General features: G+C 39.0%; 1 protein-coding gene across 2 annotated transcripts in view; it reads right to left on the bottom strand.

The window, feature by feature from the left end:
- The window catches only part of kirrel1a (kirre like nephrin family adhesion molecule 1a), a 43580-nt gene extending 24500 nt beyond the window's left edge, over window positions 1-19080 (bottom strand). The window contains exon 1 of one of the 2 annotated variants that reach the window (XM_079868012.1): window positions 18804-19080. In XM_079868012.1, coding sequence (XP_079724138.1) covers window positions 18804-18852 — 49 coding nt within the window. In that variant the 5' untranslated portion in view covers window positions 18853-19080. The remainder of the gene's footprint in view (window positions 1-18803) is intronic. The other variant, XM_079868013.1, reaches the window with a different exon arrangement.
- Window positions 19081-20871: the final 1791 nt, after the last annotated feature.

Genomic DNA, 20871 nt, shown 5'->3' with positions numbered 1-20871 from the left:
ACTGCATGGAAAAGATCAATTCCTTCAGAATTTTTCTCACTAAAGAAAGAAAGTCGTACAGGTTTGAAATGACATGCTGGTGAGTAAATGACAGAAAATAATTTCCCTTTAACTTTTTCTTCTAGGATTTCCTAGTAATAGCATCATCTAGTTCGGAGTAAAATTAGCAAGAACATTCGTTACTTTTGATCCTTTTTGTCATTTTTGCACAGTTTTCTATCCTTCTTGTTTAAATCCATTTTCCTCTCCCCAGCCCTGCCTTCTATTTCTGTGGTCTTCCTCTCCGGTTGGAGGGGGTTTGGAGACACGCTGTCACAATCCATTTATCACATTAAATATCAGCCCTCTAGCCCTCTCTTGTTCTCTCGCTCCCTCTCTCTCGTCTCTCATCCCTCCAGCATTCCTCTGTAGGTCCCCATCTCTCTCAGTTTCTTAACAACTGGCATATGCCCACTCATCCCCCCCATGACCCTATCCCTCACTCTTTCTCTCCATGTCTGTTTGCTCTCCTTCCCGTGCAACATCCGTGATCACTTTGGGTGAAATTGAATGAAGTCAACAAGGGGAAACAATGCTCTAATGACCATTAAAAAGATCATATATTCGGTAGGATAATGCAGTTAATATGTTGCTCTGACATACCAAACTCCTTTTTTTCTGCTTGCCGTTTAATCACGTAAATCTCATACTTGCAGGGATAGTTCAACAAAAACTGAAAATTTCATCATCTTTTGCTTGACCTCATGTCATTCCAAACCTTTACGACTTTTTTTTTCTGCACAGTGTTATCGTTAACTAAAACAAAACTATTAAACTAAAACTATATAAAAAATAATGCTGACAAAACGATTAATCACATCTAACATAAAAGTTGTATATATGAAGTTGAATCTTAAAAGCTAATTCAAAATATTAATAAATGCTAAAATAGTATATAAATAGTACTAAAATATCACCGTTCTGGACACAAATTATAATATTTTAAAGAATATTTCTACTGTTTTAGTCCATTTAATGAAGGTCAATGGGGTCCAAAACGATAATGCACCCACTTTCACTTTCACAATATCACAAGGGTGAGTTAATGACGACATCTTCACTCACAAAAGTGACTAGATTTACGATTTACAATAGATCATAAATCAAGAAAGAGTGACTCGAGCCATCTCAAGGGTCCAAAATATCATGGAGACTTAGGGGTGGACTCTTATGACTTGAGCCAGTAAAGCAACAACCTAGCATGAAATTAAGCAACTGCATAATCACTCTGTGGTAACTAACCATCCACAACATTCTAGCATTGTTGTTCCATCACATGTCCTATGGAAAATATAGTTTCAAGTTACTATAGTTGTTGTTATTATACAACGGGGCAGTATTTGGCCTTCGCTAAAATCCATATCCATTAACATTATTACATCACAGGGAGGTCATGCAACCCAATGTGACAATGCACTTTACTGTCGTGTAAAGCATCAGTGTATTATGACTCCTTTCTATAGAAGATTATTCCGCTGAAATGGTCCTCCTCCATGCAGCTCAAACGTTTTGTGCACATATAAATGTACGTTCATCTAATACATGCATAAAATGGGAGACCAGTGTACAGTACGCAAAAAGTAGCATTCATCAAACAGCACATGAACAATATGCGGATTCAATATCCGCTGGGACACTTGCTATCCCATGAGGCCACTGGAGCCTATAGGAGCTGTCAGATCCAAAACGAGAACTGATTCGGAGGCTTTTTTCAAGTGCTATAGATATTCCTCATGGTTAATTTGTACTTTAATGTCACTCAAACTGTCTATCATTCTGATTTTCTAGACTATTTTAGGTCGTAAAGGGCGCAGGATATATTAAAATTTAGCGCACGGCATGTATGATCCTTAGCTGGGCAGCGTGTGCCTGAGCCTCCCCAGCTCTACAGCGCCCCACAGTTTCCCAATGTCAATCTGTGGTGAAAAATGGAACTGCAGCGCGCTCTAACTGAGGGCCATAGACTTTATTCACAGCAGCGGCATCTTTGATCTTTAACGGGAATGAAAGCGAGGCTGTGAGGGATAGACATACATCTCTTCAGTGGGTTGAACTGTTTGTTATTTAATGTGTTTTTGGATTGTTCTGACTAAACAGTGCAAAATATATTTCCAAGGAATTTCAGTGGACAAAAAATATCCAAACAAAACATAAGCTCTAGAAAATTATAAGTGATCTAGGAGCTTTATACAGCGGGTGCCATTGGAAACACGGTACATTTATTCCTCCCTCACAGCCTCGCTTTCATACGGCGCTGCTCTGAATAAGGTCTATTTTTGGGCAGATTATTTCAGACTGCCCGTTTATTTTCGCGTTTCCTAAACCTCGCTCCAGACCAAGACGATATCAATCATTCAGATATGTGTAGGCTATATTAGTCTGCATCAGGTCAGTAACTAGTTGGCTCGTAATATTCTAAATTAAAACAACATTTGGAGGCAATAAATACTACATTAAAGCAATTCTAAGATAGAGTTGTACTAGAGTCTGTCAATCAACATTATTAGAGCGCCACCCTCAGGCTGAACAACGCAACGTCTGCCAAAAACGTGTCTGAATGTTCAGCGATTAGAAAAGTTTACAAAATGTTTCTCATACATTGCGCTGTAAGACCCAGAATCTGGCCTACTTAAAGGGACAGTTCACACAAAAATTTAAATTCTGTCATTAATTATTCCCCCTCATGTCGTTTCAAACCCATAAGACTTTCGTTCATTTTCGAAACACAAATGAAGATCTTTTTAATGGAATCCGAGAGATTTCTGTCCCTCCATTGACAGCTACGCAACTACCGCTTTGACGCTTCAAAAAGTTCATAAAGCGATCCTAAAACGAATCCATATGAATTGAGCGGTTTAGTCCACAATTCCTGAAGAGACACGATTGATTTATATGATGAACAGATTGAATTTAGCCTTTTTATTCACATATAAACATCGATCAGCGAACATAAAAAATACAGACATTTTTCAAAATATCTTTTGTATTCTGCAGAAGAAAGTGAGGGTGAGTAAATGATGACAGATTTTTAATTTTGGGGTGAACCAATACTTTACAGTTTAATAAAATAATAATAAAATAATTCTATTTCTCAACAATGATTCAATACATTGTGTAAAGTAATGTGAAATCTTCTGAATATGACATTTTTGTTTATCTCTGTAAATAAAAGGAGACTGATCAAAATTGCCACACTTTTTATTTTTACCAAAGAATATTTCTCAGAATGGCCTCTTTATTATTGTCCAAGAAAAAAAAGTTTCAGCTTGACCTTTTGTGATAACATGCCCATAGTGGAGATGTTACAACTTTTGCATTACAACTTTTGACCTATAACCCTTGTGACAACTTCCCATGTGACATTTAGCCCCGCTCTCTCCTATAAGGTCCCACTACATGCTTGTTATTTATGAATTAACCAGAAAAAAAAAAGGGTGACAGAGGAGAAAGAGGAAAAGGGGAAGAGAGAAAGACACAGGGGGGATGAGGACAGAAAAACAAACACAGAGAGAGAGAGAGAGAGAGAGAGAGAGAGAGAGAGAGAGAGAGAGAGAGAGAGAGAGAGACATGGCTGGATTGGGAGTAAAGACATCTAATGAGAGAGGACCTGAGAGAGAGCGAGAGAGGGCTTGTATAGTTTTCATTATGTGGGTTATGCTGCAGCGACAAATTTAGAGTGTCCTGATTTTCTTGAGTCACTGATCCCTGGGTACCAGCAGTAGTCCATGCCACACTGCCAACATCCTGACCGCACAAAGACGTGGTCACACACACACTCCGACCACACTTACACACCACACTCGTGTCAGGAACCACTTGACCGACCTGAGAGAACAGCCTCTCATCAAGGGATCACCGAATCACAAACCCAGCACACCAGAAAATTCACTTCTGTCAACAAACATAAATCATAAAGATTATCAGTTTTCACTCCAAGATAACCGGATCCAGTGAAACGCCTTCAGATGCGTGCACGTTATAGTATGAAAATATTCAAATGCGCAACAAAGACTGAGATGATGTCATTTAAATATAAACCCCTTCATGAATAGAGATAAAAATGGATAAGCCCCGCCCCCTTTCCCATTAACTAGAGAGAACTCTGCAGATGACATATTGAAAGATTTTCTTGATTAGTATTTTTGTCTTGTTTTCCAATACCTAAACCTAAATCAAGATACAGTACCTTAAGAAGCAAAGTGACATAAGATATTGAGTCTTAATGTCTGAAAAAAAAAAATCTGACAATGTGGAAGGAAAAATAAACTTGTTTTCCCCTTATCTGCCTTTATCCAACTGGCAGATATTTGTTTTAAAGTTGCATTGTGTAATATTTAGGAGGATCTGTTGACAGAAATGAAATATCATACATGTTTTCAGTGGTGTACCTTACATAATGAACTGTTATGTTTTTATTACCTTAGAACGAGCCATTTCTACATACTGTACACCGAGGGTCCCCTTACATTGGGCCATTTTGCGCCACCATTTTTCTACAGTAGCCCTAAACAGACAAACGTGTTTCGTCACTATTTTGTTCTTCGTGAAAATAATCTGCTAAAGTCAGCGAATAAAACACTGACACAATGATGAACAAGTAACAATAATATTTGCAAACATATCATTTTACTGAATAATTAAGTAAACCTAATTTCTTAATTTATCTTTGTAAAGAAACCTCATTGTTTAACTGGCTACTCTCTGCTGTCTCAGACGACGACATCTTTTCCTGTCGGCCACCATAACTTCTGTTGTTTGCAATTCGCAACCTCACCACTAGATACCGCTAAAAACTACACAGTGCACCTTTGTTTTAAGCTTAAACTCACGTTTATATATATATATATTAGTGGTGGGCCGTTATCGGCGTTAACGCGCTGCGTTAACGCGAGACTCTTATCGCGCGATAAAAAAAATATCGCCGTTAATCTATTCTCCAAGTTGGGTTGGGAGCGTTGGGAGCTGGCTTAAGCTACACAAGCTATGATGACGCAATCTACCCGCGGCCGCGAGGAACACCCGGCTGCAACGCATCATATTCGTCGTCATCTTAAGTAAACACGGCTGAAAGTGAAAGCTGGTGAAAAAGATCGGTGCAACCCTTATTTGGACTTGGTTCGGATTTAAGCCGTCCGACGTAGACTGTGTGGTGTAACAGTTCGGTAAGTAAACACACGACTAATCCGTTCTACCACCTCAAATTCAAAACGAAACATATCACTGAATACCAGCGCGCGCGTATTATTCCCAATATATCTTAGTGAGTGGTGTAGCACATAATCTCTTTTTATTAAAAGCGCCCGATTTTAAGAATCGTTGTTGTGTTTCTTTTTAACTGAAAAGACATCAGTTAGACAATATTCTAATTTTAAATTTGGGGTTTCATAAGCTCCAAGCCATAATAAACATTAGACCTACTTAAGTCTCTGCAGAGTGTACTTAAATTTTATTTATCTGCAAAATTATGTTGTATACTTACAGTTTTGCACAATATATGTTCTCAAAACTACATACACCCTTTCAAAAAAAAAAAAAAACATTTAGCAGTTGTTTAGCAGGGTCTGTGTAACCTGTTCTGAAATGGTTTTATTTTAATATCGTTATCGCAAGAGGCTGCAATGTATATCACAATATGGATTTTAGGCCATATCGCCCATCCCTAATTGATTGCCTATAGTAGTTGATAATAACATAGGCCTACCTAATGTTGCCTACGTACGGTAACAGTACAGTAGTAACCTTTTACAGTCTATGAGTAGAACAGCTTTCTCAAGCAGTTTGTGATGCATTTTGGAAACAGGAGATGAGCCCCTGGTCTAATGCGCCACCTGGCTTGAGAAACCCGTTCTCAAAGACTTACTTTTATAGTCATTATTTTGGTAGCACACATATTCTGAATGCCTTCGGCAGAATTCAAATGAGCCATTTTAATCTAGATTAATCTAGATTAATTTCAAAATTAATCTAGATTAATCTAGATTAAAAAAATTAATCTATGCCCACCTCTAATATATATATATATATATATATATATATATATATATATATATATCATATCACTATATATAGATTTGCTTGTATCTTGATTCCTTGATTAAAGAATATTTAGATATTTGTACTGGAAAACAAGACAAAAACACTAAAATAGTTTTTTGCAGGTTTATTTATTATATTGTACAGACAAAAGTAAGTTAAAAAAAACTGTGTTTTAATTGGCACTTATTACGCAAAAACAAAGGCATTTTGAGGCATCTGATCTGGAAACAGCATTTTCAGTGTCCCATCACATTTTACTGGTTCATCCAGCATTTCATTCTTTTTGTACCAGTTAAACAATTACGTAATGTTTTTTGAGATTACGTATGACAATCGAAGACAAAAAAAAAAAAAAGACTGTCCCCATTACCTTCCTCAGCACTCTTTAATCAAAACGGACCCTTCGAGGTAAAAATCCTAGATACTACCAGCAAAATCAGCACTGACAAAAAAAAAAAAAAGCCGAGCTGTTCTTTAAAACTCCTCCGTGCGCACGCAGCGCGACGGACCAGACACTTCTGTGACTTCATGCGCGAGCCACTCTCAGACAACAAAGGAGTGTGTCTGGACCAGGAATACGTCACCTGCTGCGGTCAAGGTGCCTGTGCTGGAGCAACGTGGAAGAAACAACGACTCCGAGTGCATTTGACACCTCGACACAGAACAGACAGCCACTTCTAATGCTTTCCATGCTCGAATCATTTTATTGTCCATTTCTGATTTCATACATCGTTAAACCGCTGTGTGTGGCTGCCATTGATAAATTAGCATCATATTATTTATTAGTGTACATAAAGCTGTCGTAATCCTCACGTGTGTCCATTTTTTAATGCATCCTCTGTCGTAACCCCTCTCTCCATGCCTTTTTTCATCCCCTGCTACTCCAACCAATCGGGCACTTTCACTGGCTCATAGTGTAGCGTCACCATAGCAACAGCTGACGTATGCAAAAAACTACCCCAAAAAGTTTTTTCCTCGTTTGCAGGAATGTGCATGTGTGTGTATGCATGCATGTTTGTGGTTCGCTTATGTGTGTGTATACCTCCTCCTGGTGCTTTTTTTTAACATTTAAACAGTTAAATGTCCTGTTGAACAATTACTTGAGATGCACTGATGTATGCATTTTTGATGAATTTAAAACCATCTGCATATCAGCTATAGCATGAAAAAGGCTAATACTGATGATTTTGATTAATTAACTGCGTTAAGGCACTGAGTTGCATAATGTATGTTGCATAATCCAATGTTTTTACGTCATAATCCAACAATTGACGAAACTGTCACTGTCCCGATCGGCCAGTGCTGCATCTTCACAAAAGTTCCTTTTCACGTGCTTTTTAAATTTAATTTAAATATTTAAGCGCAAGAAGGTGTGAAAAAGAACTCAATTTGGTACCCACTGTGAGATTAGTTTTATGTGCGCACACATCCGAAACGTTCGGCGGGAAAGCTTCGTTTTAGACAGCGCCACGAGATCTCGCGATATTAAAATGTGACGAGATTTCTCGTCGAGGTGAAAAGCCGCCTCGCGATATCGCCATGACGAAGCGTGAGGATGAAATTAGCATAGAACTGCTTTTTTTATAGAGATCATTTAGAGATTTTTTATTTAATTCAGTTGGATAACGGTCGCTTCAATTGTAGGCTATAGAGCTGGTAAGTCCCGCCCCTTCCGCTAATCCCCCTGGACCTCTAGGTTGAAAAATCGTCAATGCAAGTGAATGGGAGAAAATAATTATTTTCTGGTCCCGTTTGAATTTTGCCATGAATGTGACATATGTTGTCTGTGAATTTTTAATATAATGTTTCGTGTAAAGAATGCTACAATTTAGCTGGTAGAAGTTTGATACGGTTAGACTTTGTGTGAGAGCACTTTGTGGACTACAACTCTTCGCTGCTTTCGACGCGAATCTGAAGAAAGAACAGCCCATTTGGTTTGAATGGTGACATTTGGGTACAAAACACACAGGCATCTCGATCTGTCTCCATAGATTATCGCAGCATTAGCACCGTGATTTGACAAGTGGAGGGAAATGTGTTATGGGGTGACGTCACATAGGCGACATGTAGTCTTTCTCGTTATGTCTTTTCCACAACTGCTAGCCAAAGAATCGTACAAAATACGGTCAAACTCGTAACATGAAACATTATATAAAAAATTCACAGACAACATATGTTCACATTCATGGCACAATTCAAACGGGACCAGAAAATAATTATTTTCTCCCATTCACTTGCATTGACGATTTTTCAACCTAGAGGTCCACTTGGGGTTTTACGGATGGGCGGGACTTACCAGCTCTATTCTAAACGTCTGCTCTGCTCAGCACGAGCTACAGTCGCACAGATCAGAAGGAATCACAGACAGTTCACTGATCGCGTGACGAGAGTTAGGCGAGATGAATGACAAGACCAGGCCAGTTGCATAAACATAGCCATTATGTTAAGACTGTGTCTTAAGAACTAGTATGATCAACTAGAAGTTAGTTAGGGGTAATCAGTCTTACTGTTCGGTGTCAAATTAGACCAATCTACGTTTTTATGTTACTGACTTTAAAAATGTATTAACAGTTTAAAAGAATAAAATTGGATGACTAACTTGTAAGACTAGTCTTAACAGTTTATGCAACTGGCCACATGGCGGAGGATTTGTTGCACAACAGAGTCTTATTGTGTAAAACGCGCGCTCAGCACCGCCACTCCCTATTCACAGAGTACGTGCGATCGCAAATGTGTTGGAAGTTTAATAGGGATTATATTTATCTTATACAACAGCGTTGTTACATTTGATTTCAATTTCTGTACCTGAAAACTACTGTTAGACCCACGTGAAAAGCACTGTTTATTTCATATGCATCTTTGTTCTGTTCATGCATTTATGTTGGCCGGTTACATTTTAAATGGATCCAATCAGTGTTAAGTGTAGATGATTTGATGATGCAGCAATAAACTAGCTAGTATACATGCGTTTTTGAACTTTGCTCATTTAAAACATGATCAAAACAAATCTATTTTTAATGACAAAAGTTACATCAGTATCAGTATCGGTGCATCCCTAAAAATTACCCAATGTTTTTGAGATTACAAATGAGAATGAATGTGTACGCATGTACATGTGGTTTGCTTTTTTAAACAATTAATGTTCCTTTCCTAATGTTCATTGGTCAAGGATAACCTAAATCACTCTGGCACCCTGTTTGTACAGTTACTAGCTAACAGTGTATATATAGCGTCCCTCTCCGTCGTCAACATTTCCTCCTGTCGTCTCTTATTTGTCCGCAGCCTCATCCGACGCTTTCCCTTCATCATCTTCCCGCTTTGCTTCTCTAGATTCGCCCTTGCCATTCCTGACAGTGAGGAGAAACACCTCTTTCCCTGTGTCACTCTCTCATTCTCATCTTCCTCTTCACACCTCTCTCTCTCTCTCTCCTCATCCTTTTCTCCCCCTCCATCCCTCGTTCCTCTCCTTCTCGTTCTTTGTCCCTCGATCCGTGCAGCCCAGAGTTGCTATAGAAACCGATCTATTTGAAATAAAAGGGAAGGAAAATTATTTCTCGCTGGTTTCTACTCCCCCCCCCCCCCCCCCCCCCTTTCACTCCTTTCCCGGCCGCCGCTTCTCATCTTCTGCAGGATTTATAGAGCTAGATTTTAACATTATTTATTTGCGTGAATCGCATTCAGGGCTATTGTTGCCATGGCTACTGTGGGAACATTGACATAATATTACATACAGTGACCATGGCAACCTCAAGGGTCATCAGCAGAGTGCTATGCTAATGCTTGGAAGGACTGTCCACTTCCAATAGGCCGAGGCTTGAAGTATTACCTAATACCTCACAGACGTCCTTTCAGTGCACTAAATATTTGGCTTTCCAAACAAATATCAAGAGGCTGAGAATGCCAGATGTGGTTTGTGTGTGTGTGTGTATGTGTGTGTGAATGCATATGAGGAAACACGCACAAACTGACATTAAGCTCGCTCTCAGAAGCTGTTTCATCATATGCCTTTTATTTTATGACTTTGACGTACTTTGATGCAAAAGAATGGAAAAGACTTGTCATTAAAAAGCAAGCGCTGCACTCAACTGTGGGAATCTCCTTCAATGCCGATCTAAAGCTGAGCTATGCTGATGAGTAACTAGCCAAGAGTCATAATGTCTGATTGATGTTTACACACTCTTAATGCATTCATCGGTAGCTTCAAGTCAACATGAAAATGCCGTTCACGAACCATTTTACTGTACTTCAGTTTTATTCCGAAATAAAAAATAAAATGCATTTAACGAGAAGGGTTGCAAAGTTCTGGGAAATTTCAATGTTGGAAACTTTCCATGGAAATGAATGAGAATATATGGGAATTTAATGGGAATAAACTGAAAATGTGTAAAATTGCATGTTAGCATATAACAGGGAACTTAAATGTATAAAATTAAAAACATATTGCAGCATTATCTTGGTTAAAACAACCAGATTTAATGCAAATTCAGCTGAATTTCTACCCTGCACATTCCTCAATCACATACACACAGCAAACTACTTCCTTTTGGGATCATATGGAATTAGTTTATTTTATTTAACATTCAAGCTTTTTTGTTGTTAAATGAAAGAATCTATTAAAGTCAAAAATGTATTTTTTTGCATGTTTGCATGCATGTCTGCTGTTTATATTTATGTTTGTATAATATTCAAAGTTTCTAACTTTGAATATTTCCCAAATTCCCCAGCTTAACTTCCCATGGAAAGTTTCGTGAATTATTTTTCCCCCCAAAATTTAAAATGTTAAGAGTTATAAGCCATGGACCAAACCAACCAACTCTTAGGGTGAATCACAACATTACAAACTTTGATTCAAAGCAAAATAGTACTTGAAAATAGGACCAAACGACAAACTTTACACCCTGAAGTAATTCGTAAAGATCTTTCGGCACATTACTCCAACCCGCCACACTTGACCGCTGCTCTCTATTGATTGGATTGAGAAAAGTGGAAGTCACATACCAGAATGGAGACAAGCGGTTGTAGGATTCAATTTGTTAAAGTCCCCCTGTAGTCAATAATTTTTTCCCTTAAAACTCATCTTTGATCACCAAAATGACATATTTAAAGGGGTCATGAACTGGCTTTTTAATTTTTTTTATATTGTCGTCTGAGGTCAACTTCTGACGTTCGCTTGGTTTTTACATTCAAAAACATCAAAATGAATAAGTAATAGGCTATTTTCAACCCTGGCTTTGAGCCTAGCTCCGGTTTTTATGGGCGTGCCGCATTGAAGACTTGGAAGTAAACACCCACTGCTATGATTGGATAACAGTTTTGCATATTATAATGAGTTTCATGTAATGCGCGAATCGGTGGGCGGGGCTAAACAGGCAGTGTTGAAGTAGGTGTTGATCTTCTTCTGCGGAGGCGGTGTTTGATACCCTTTGACGTCATAGATCCCCACTTTGAAAAACCTGTCGTTCGCTGTGCCTCGTGTCAATAAAAGCTTTTATTGGACTAACAAGGAAGTTTCAGTTCTGAAACTTACAGGATATTCTTATAGTATGATGACCTCTTATATGTCAAAAGCTCAAGGAAAATTTGATTTCTCAGTTCATCACCTCTTTAAAAGTTTTTTCCTTCAAAAATTTTTGTCATGCCTTAAAATAGCTTGAACGTAATTCTACAGCCTTGCCTCATTTAGTATACACGGTTCTATGAATATGCAAATTATCCCCGCCTCCACTCACTCACACCAGCGATTCACTCGTTGACGATCACACGTTGACCCGATTGGTTACAAGGTAGTTTGTGACGTCAGAAACACCAGAGATTTCAAACCGTGTTTTTGAGACTGTCTTTGGTTCACTGCAGTTTTAAAAAGAAAATACTCAGCAATGGTGTTGACTTGTGAATTTGCACATGGTTTGTCTTTAAGCACATTAAAAACACCACACAGACATATAAACAACATTAAAAGCTTGATTGTCACCACAGGGGGACTTTTATAGCATTTAATAATCTAGATTCATGCTAATTTATACATTTACACTACCGCAAACCTATCTAACATTTTAACGTTCAATAGGCCTATTAATGTATTATGAAAAAACATGAGGTAACAATGAACAGCAAATGTATAACATTAGCCTTAATTAAAAAAAAAAAAAAAAAAAAAAAAACATAAAAGTATTGCTCGTTGCATTTATTGAACGTTATTAAAAAAAGTGTAAACTTTTTGTATTAACTTGCACTAATGAATGCTCCTCAATAAGCCCAGCAACATATGTTAGTAAAGTCAAAGGGTCCATTTTGGTTTCCCATTGACTTCACAATGCATCTTTGTATTGAGTCAGCACCGGAACAGCTAGCATTTTAACAGCTCTACATTTTGGTCCACAACCTCACTGGGTGACCGGTAATAATGCTTTTTGATGCAGAATGCCTCGCTGTCTCCCCAACTGTGAATGGCTTTTATTGCGAGTCGGCTGATTGGCCGAACTCGTCGATCAGCCCTCCCTGATTTGAAAACTTCAGAGAACGAGAAATGACATCACCATCATCATCAGCCACATTCCATTGCAGTGGGGGAGGGGATGTCTGAAAAACTCCCCACACACACACACACACACACAACAGAGGAGAATCTCATCAGGGTCTAGAGTACAGAGTGGCCTCTTCATCATGCGCTCTCTTTTAATTCATGTGCTTCTCCATCTCTCTCTCTCTCTCTCCCTCTCTTTTTTTTCATCTGTCCCTGTTTCCCTCTCCTATTCCGTGACCCCTCCCCCTCTCCTCTGACTACAGGAATGCAAGAAACACATCTGGAACTTATTAGAAAGAGGGAAGGGGGAAAACGAACTGGGGGATGGAAAGAGGGAGAAGGGAAAAATGAGAAGACTGAGGGAGTGAGGAACGACAAAAGAATGAAAAGCAGAGCGAGGGCCAGAACAAGGGGCCACTCGACAAAACCATTTCTGGAAAGAAAGAAAGAGATGTGCATTGCAGGAGCTCAGGCACATTTTAAAGGGATGGTTCAGACATTCGGACATTAATTACAACATGTCGCTGCAAACGCGTATGACTTTACTTTGTGAAAGTCAAAAGGTGATATTTTGAAGAATGTTAGGGTCGGCTTTTGTCCATACATAATGGGAACTGGAGCTTTCAAACTTCAACAAGAAAGCAAAAACACTGTAAAAGCATCATAAAAGTAGTCTTTATGGCTCATGCATTCCTACTGACATCTAACTTTTTAAATGCATGAGTTGATCTCGAGATCTGAATCATTCCAGTTCGTTAACATTCAGCCGAGTTTTGTGAACCGGATCAACTGATTAATTGAAAAGAACTGACTAGATAAAGAATAAATGACTTCTCTCACACAAGTCGTATGGAGAACTTCTATGATATTTCATGGTGGTTTTTGAAGCTTGAAAGCTCCAGTTGCGATTCTTTGTGGTTGCATGTGGAAAAAATGGCTGGTGCACTCTTCAAAATTTCCCTTTAGCGTCCTACAGAAGAAAGATTATGACATGAGAGTACATGATGGAGGAATTTTCATATTTGGTTAAGCTATTCTTTTAAACTTGACAAAGTAACGGCTAACGCTGACAAAAAACACACAATGTGGATGAATGGAAGGCTGTTCATTTGAAGGGAAACATGGCATGTTCAAAATCGTTTCAATGAGATGGGATGTGGGAGCCCCTAAAAGAGGCGAGGGGGGTTCAAAGATCCTCGTCTAAGCCGGGCCTTTGAACTTTTCCCCCCTCACATTCATTGGAAGCAAGAGAAAGAGAGGGTGTGAGCAGCCTCTTCTATGAGAGCAGTCGAGCATGAGTAATAATGCCTTTCTCTCCCTCTGGCCTAAAGCACACCCCCCTCTGGTCCCCCCTTCACCCATCCACAACAAAAAGAAAACTCAAATCTTTGTCAATTCAGTGCCTCAACTTCACCCACCTGTCCCCAGGGCCGTCTTCTCGTACAGACTCACCTCCAGACTAAAACTACGTATTTTCTAAATCCACTAGTCCACTGGGTTGCCTGAGCGATTAATTGACTAATCGGTCTCAATGCCGTGATGAAACAGAAGTAGGGACAGATCTGTTCCTCTGCAACGTGACGCATGTTCAAGTAAAACAGATTATCGAGGGGAAAAAAAGTAGGGTAGGGACTTGGTTTGTGGAGGTGCAGGGTTTAAGCGGACTAAATGATTGGATAAGCCCGGCATACGTCACCAGAGAGAAGTCTGTCTTCATCCTGATTGAAAAATACAAGGTCAACTCATTTTAAAAAATGAAACGTGCATGGATAAATCATTCACAATCAGATCAATAACTTGCATATAGAAAATATATAGGATGAAATTGAATTGCACGTTGACTTAATGGACGCCATACATTATTAGGTTGGTTTCAGGTTTACTGTACGTGACCCTGATCATACGCATTTCTTAGGGGGTGTCCACTGTCCACACAGGAAGCTTTAAAAACAACTAATGGAGAACAACCGAATGGAACGAAAGGCTCTTGATGCCCATTTTTAAGGCAAGACACCCCAGGTGAACAGGGTAAAAAATAATCAATAGCTAATAGATGTCACCATACTTCCCCAGTTTATTGATTACATCATGATTTGCAAAAAAAAAATTGTATTACAAGTTTTCTGAAATGTTACATTTAAATATGCAAACGAGGCATTATCTAAATAAATGTGCACTAATTTGCATACATTTCTAGAACAAAAATCTGAGCATTGGATAAAGCCACTTCATTTTTTTTTTGACATATTAGAGTCAGAGGGGATTTGGATAGGCCTATCTTTTTATCACTCCATAAATCAGAAAAAAACTGTCAGCAGACAGAATTATTATTTTTCTATTCATTTTTTTAGGAATAAAATGTTGTATAAAATCAGGAAAATTATGTAAAAACAAACCCCTCTGTAGAAACCAATTCCTCAATCTGATCTTTGCTTTAAGTTCATCCAAAAATGAAAATTCTGTCATCATTTACTCACCCTCATGTTGTTCAAAACCTAAAAGAGGATAGTTTGTAGAATGCTGATAACCAATATGAATTCCACTGAACGAAAAAAAAAAAAAAAAAAAAAGTTATAATCAAATCTCAAAATATCTTCTTGTATGTTCCGGAGAAGGCATGAGGCTTAAAGTTATTTGCCTGGACTCTTCCCCTCTGCAGAAGAAATTTGTGAATCAATACATCACATCACTGACACAAAGAGTCATTGGTTGAATATGCAAGAACGAAACCAAAATTCCAATCTCCAATTTAGGTTTCTTACACAAAACCATCATATGGCTCTAAAATTTGGAGAAGAGCACACAAGTCTCACAAACATTTATGGTGTTTTTGGGGCTCGATAGATCCCGTTGCATGAAGATTCTTTAAAAATCCTCCTTAAGTGTTCAATGGACAAAAACAGCACATGGGTTTGGAACAACATGGGGGACAGTAAATGAAACGCTTGGTGAGCTATCATTACACACAGAGCAGGTGTGTTCACTGAGATCTACCTTCAGTTCTAACCCTGCTCACACACACCTGCCTGTGATTTACACGTGAACCGGAACACAGTAATTATCTGGTTCAGGTGAGTTTGATTAGAGATGGAACTCAACTCAGCAGGAACACAGATGTCCATGAACAGGAATTGAATATCTTCTATTATTCCACAGCTCTATAAGGTAATGCGTGGAAGAAAATAAAGTAGCTTTATTTCCTTTTTTGTTTGACAAAAACTCCTTCGATTTTGTTGTGAAGCGATGTATCAATATATATCTTAAAGTGCCCCTATTATGCTATTTTTAAGGTTCCTAATTTTGTTTTGGAGGTCTCCTACAATAGGTTTACATACATCCAAGTTCAAAAAACACTTTCATTTTCTCATAATATACGTTACATTTGCACATCACCTCATTTTAGATAGAGTGTAAAAACAATTTGTTTGAATTCTGCTCTGATTGGTCAGACAGCCCAGTCTGTTGTGATTGGTCTACTCTGCTCTGATTGGTCAGACACCAGTCTGTTGTGATTGGTCTACTCTGCTCCGATTGGTCAGACACCAGTCTGTTGTGACTGGTCTACTCTGCTCTGATTGGTCAGATGGCCCAGTCTGCTGTGATTGGTCAGACGCCAGTCTGTTGTGATTGGTCTACTCTGCTCTGATTGGTCAGACGCCAGTCTGTTGTGATTGGTCTACTCTGCGCTGATTGGTCAGACGCTAGTCTGTTGTGATTGGTCTACTCTGTTCTGATTGGTCAGACGCCAGTCTGTTGTGATTGGTCTACTCTGTTCTGATTGGTCAGATGGCCCAGTCTGTTGTGATTGGTCTACTCTGTTCTGATTGGTCAGATGGCCCAGTCTGTTGTGATTGGTCTACTCTGCTCTGATTGGTCAGACGCCAGTCTGTTGTGATTGGTCTTCACTGCTCTGATTGGTCAGACGGCCCAGTCTGTTGTGATTGGTCTACTCTGCTCTGATTGGTCAGATGGTCCAGTCTGTTGTGATTATTGGTCTACCGCTTACAGCGCGTGTGTTGGAAATGAAACGCCCATTACCATATCTGAACTTCAGCTCCGGATCTTCCTCAGCACTTCATACACAGTGATACCACCAGTAACGATGGAGTCAGTTTTCCATATCATTCCGAGTCTTCATTTTGAAGTGCATCAAAGTGGATTCACAGCACTGAAAACTGCGTATTCTCGATATGAACAACACGAACCAAACTCTTCCAGTCTCAGCTACAACTAGCTGTGTTTGAGATTGTTCATGGGTATTATGCAAATTTTTTTCTTAGTTATGTAGGTTTGTAACCGGAAGTGAGACTGGAATTGCTAATGACTCGTTTCAGCAGTTCAGAATCGATTCTTTCTTTTAGGAGACAATAACTTTATTATAATTCAAATTTTGAAGACTTTTTACATTTACAAACAGCTATATTACACACTGCTTTAAAAAAAGCATAACAGGGACACTTTAAACATAAGAAATACCGATACAACAGGAAATCATGCTGACACTGCACTTGATCACCTTGTTGATATGATGCTGTGGTGCATTAGGATTCTTTAAAGACAAAGATTTGTAATAATCTAGAGAACATTTTGTATAAATCCTGCTTAGTAAAAACACAATATCAAAGTATGATGTAGATTAAAAAAGTTCTTTGTTAGTAAAAGGTTAAATTACAGGACATGCCACAGAGTGATTCATGCGAATGACTGCTGAATGTTGTATTTGAGGTATTGCTTCTGAAAGACTCCTGGCTGCTATGATGGAATGGGCCCGATGCTTAAACTCACATTACAACGGCATTTCACTGTACAAATTATAGACCTCTTCATTATACACGAGTGCGCAATATGCACAAATATAACAACACCAGACGTTTAAGAATGCCTGACAAACCACAGGGAAAAACTCACTGCTAGAGTAACAAAAAAATTAAATTATCCACATATTACCTGGACAGAATCTGCAACTTGGTCTAATTTCTAATGCATTCCGAACATTGAGTGCACCGTTACAGTAAGTGCAGATGGAGTCGTTCTCACTTCGGTCTATTCAGCAGGTTACTATGCTTCACAATGTGTGCTTAATCTTGACCTATATTACTACACTGCGTACAGTATCATTGAACAGTTATTAGAAGGACAATGGCTGTATTGTTGTGAGGTCATCACTATTGTCTCTGCTAACCTTAGAAAAGTCATTACAGTTTGAACTATCCCTTTATTGCGTTGCTACCTGTAATGCACATTGTACCTTTCATTCATTCTAGTGAGTCATTCTGCGTTCTTCTTCCTTTTATAATGGCTTTAAACATTGTGTGATGCAGAACAAAGCCGTGTCTGTATCCCTGGAAGACAAATCTCCCCAGATCTTGTCGCATGCTGACGTTCAAAGCACCTGAACCTGTCTTCAAAAGGTATTTCTCGATGAATATGCATGTTTCTGCTTTGATTCTGGACCTTATGAGAATGGGTTACATCATTCGTTACCTTCCTGGGACAAAAACACGCCCCTCACCTATGATGGAGTGCTATGTACCTGCTCTCTCCCTCTCACACACACATGCCCAGTGTGTGACAATAGGGAGGGTGTCCGCATAGGCGCGATCACGGGAAAAGATGCTGTAATCTAACAGGTAGAGCTCTGTGCTGTCGCCTAGCAACTCGCTGGATACATTAATTCAGGCGCACCTGGATTTGCACAATGCAAAACATTAATTGGCCATGCGATATGTAGGGACAATTCTGTGATGAAGCGTGCTTGACTGTGAGTGTCAGACATGATGCGCAGGTGCTGAATTACCTACAGGAGCCCGAGGAAAGAAGACGAAGTGGTGCGTTTCTTTATGCGGGAGTCTGTCAAAGAACCCCTGCGTGCGTGTGTGCGTGTGCATGTGCATGTGCGCGCGTCCTCAAACCTCTCGTCTACTTTGTATTCTCATGACGAGAACATGTTTGACGGGAGCGACCGCCGTTCTTCAGTGTTCCGCACTGGCAGAGTTTTCAGTCATCACGTCATAGAGGAATCTAACGAACGACATCACCGTTAACTTTGCGCGTGGAACGCAAAGGTCACGTTGCACCTTGATGACCGGACGGACACGAACGCTATAAGATCCACAGTACATCTACATCTCCCCCCCGTTCTCTATCATATACTCTCACACATACACAACTTTCAGCTTGCGGTTCATTAAGCCGAGTCTCTTACCTCTGTGGAAACTCAACGCCAAACTCAGAAGCAGCAGCAGTCCATGCATGGTTCAAATCTCCTCATGGGGAGCGTCAAAATCCCTCCAACGGTGGATTATAATCCTTCCATTCACGTGCTGGCTGTGTATTGCCCCTTTTGTCCCCCCTTCGATACTTTTTAACGCATTTCTGGTCGTTTTTCTTCAGCCGTTCCTTCTTTTGCCCTCCTCTCTTGCGTCCTCAACGACGCTCCGGTTTCTTATTAGTGGCACATTCCTTGTTCATCGCTCTCTCTCTCTCTCTCTCTCTCTCTCTCTCTCTCTCTCTCTCTCTCTCTCTCTCTCTCTCGTGTCAGCAGCTGCTCCCTCCCTTTCTGTTTCTTTTCAGTGATGTCCAATTCATGAACGTTCTCTTGAACCGAATCTTTTCAGTGATTCTGATGAACCGGTTCGCTCACAAATCGAACGGGGTCTGTCCTATCGGTTTTCGAGTCAAATAACTCGCTGACTCATGAATCAGAAACTTCCTTTTAGATTTCGGATCAAAGAATCATTCAAAATTGAATTAGCTTTTTTTCCATTTAACTTTTAGACCGTTAGGTTCTTTGAAGAGATTCTATGTTCTTTGTCCTATCCGGGTTAATAACTCACCGAATCACAATCGTTTCTGTAGGTTAACCTTTTTTTTGCAAATAGCCTACTGGTGCTACAGATGTTGAACGTTTTTGTAGCACAAAGCACAAACAATTCCTCGCAGTTTTTTTTTTTTTAATAATTAAAATGTAAATTCATGTCCTAGTTAAACTTAATGTTATCACATTTTCCTGGTTAAATAAACATGTAATATACACTGAACATAATATAAACATGTAGGCTACATACAATGTATTTAATGTTCTATTTATTTAAATTATATTAATAACTTAATAACTAAAGGTAGTAAGAATTTAAACAATATATTTTATTTTATTTTATTCAATAAGCTGTTCTTTAGTCAACTCATTTTCGGATCATCAGTCATCAAGCTCGATTACCTCCTCTCACGTGACCTTCCCTCGTTCATTCTCAATTACCCCCCACTAAACCCACCGCACACATTAAAGTGTGTTATAAACATAGACTGTAAAAAATAGGGTTATAAATCAATGGGCTCAGAGGAGGCAAGAGTGTTACTTTAAAAAAACGAGAGTGACTTTTACACTTTTTAATCTCACATTTTGTAGTATTTGTTTTATTTTTGTAATATGAAATATTTGCTCCTATTTTTTAAGGAGGCACTGCCAACCTTGCCTCCTCACCTTGCCCCTTTTATATAAGAACTTAATAGATAAAATAAATAAATAATGTGTCTACTCATAGCTTTATTGTAACTTGTAAAAATATTTGTATTAATAATTTTAGTGTATGATTAATAAATGATAAATTCATAATAATTAATATTTTCCAACGTGGAGCTTGGAACATTTAGCTATTGTTTCCTTTTTTCCATTGCCTACATGAAATTAAACCTACAAGTAGCCTACAGGCATGTACGCGGTTAAACATTCAGAGTAGTTTTTGACCAATTCATACTGAATCCAAGAAAATAAATAAAAAAGTTTTGACAAACCCATTTACAAAAAAAATCGTCTATATCACAGAAAGAGCATTCTTTTCCTCGATACTTTGAAGAGTTGTTGTTTTTTTTTTTACGCTGAACTGTGTTTTGAATCGGTTCATTGAAACGAACGTTCGAAAGAACCGATTCTCTGCACTGAGTCGAATTCTCCATCACTGTTTCCCTTTGCCCACCCCAGATCAGTTGAGTTGCCCTCCCTCTTCAGAACTCCAGAGCGACAAAGAGAACAGACCCCGCGGGGCGAAGGAATAAACCTTCTCTTTTCTTCATCGTATCCTAGAGATTAGACTCGCATTTTTTCACTGTGCGTTCAGCCCTGTCGGAAGGAGAAGGACTTAGAGGGGCAAAATGTTGACAGCATATTCATTAGCTCACTGGATAATATGCCAGTAAAGATGGAAAATATAGAAACGCATTAATTTAAACTTGTCTATGGATGCAATTGCAGTTTGGCAGTAAAAGGACATTTA

This window comes from Squalius cephalus, assembly GCF_949319135.1.
Source record: "Squalius cephalus genome assembly, chromosome: 3".
Classification (NCBI taxonomy): Eukaryota; Metazoa; Chordata; class Actinopteri; order Cypriniformes; family Leuciscidae; genus Squalius; species Squalius cephalus.
This window is presented reverse-complemented; position numbering and strand designations above follow the sequence as displayed.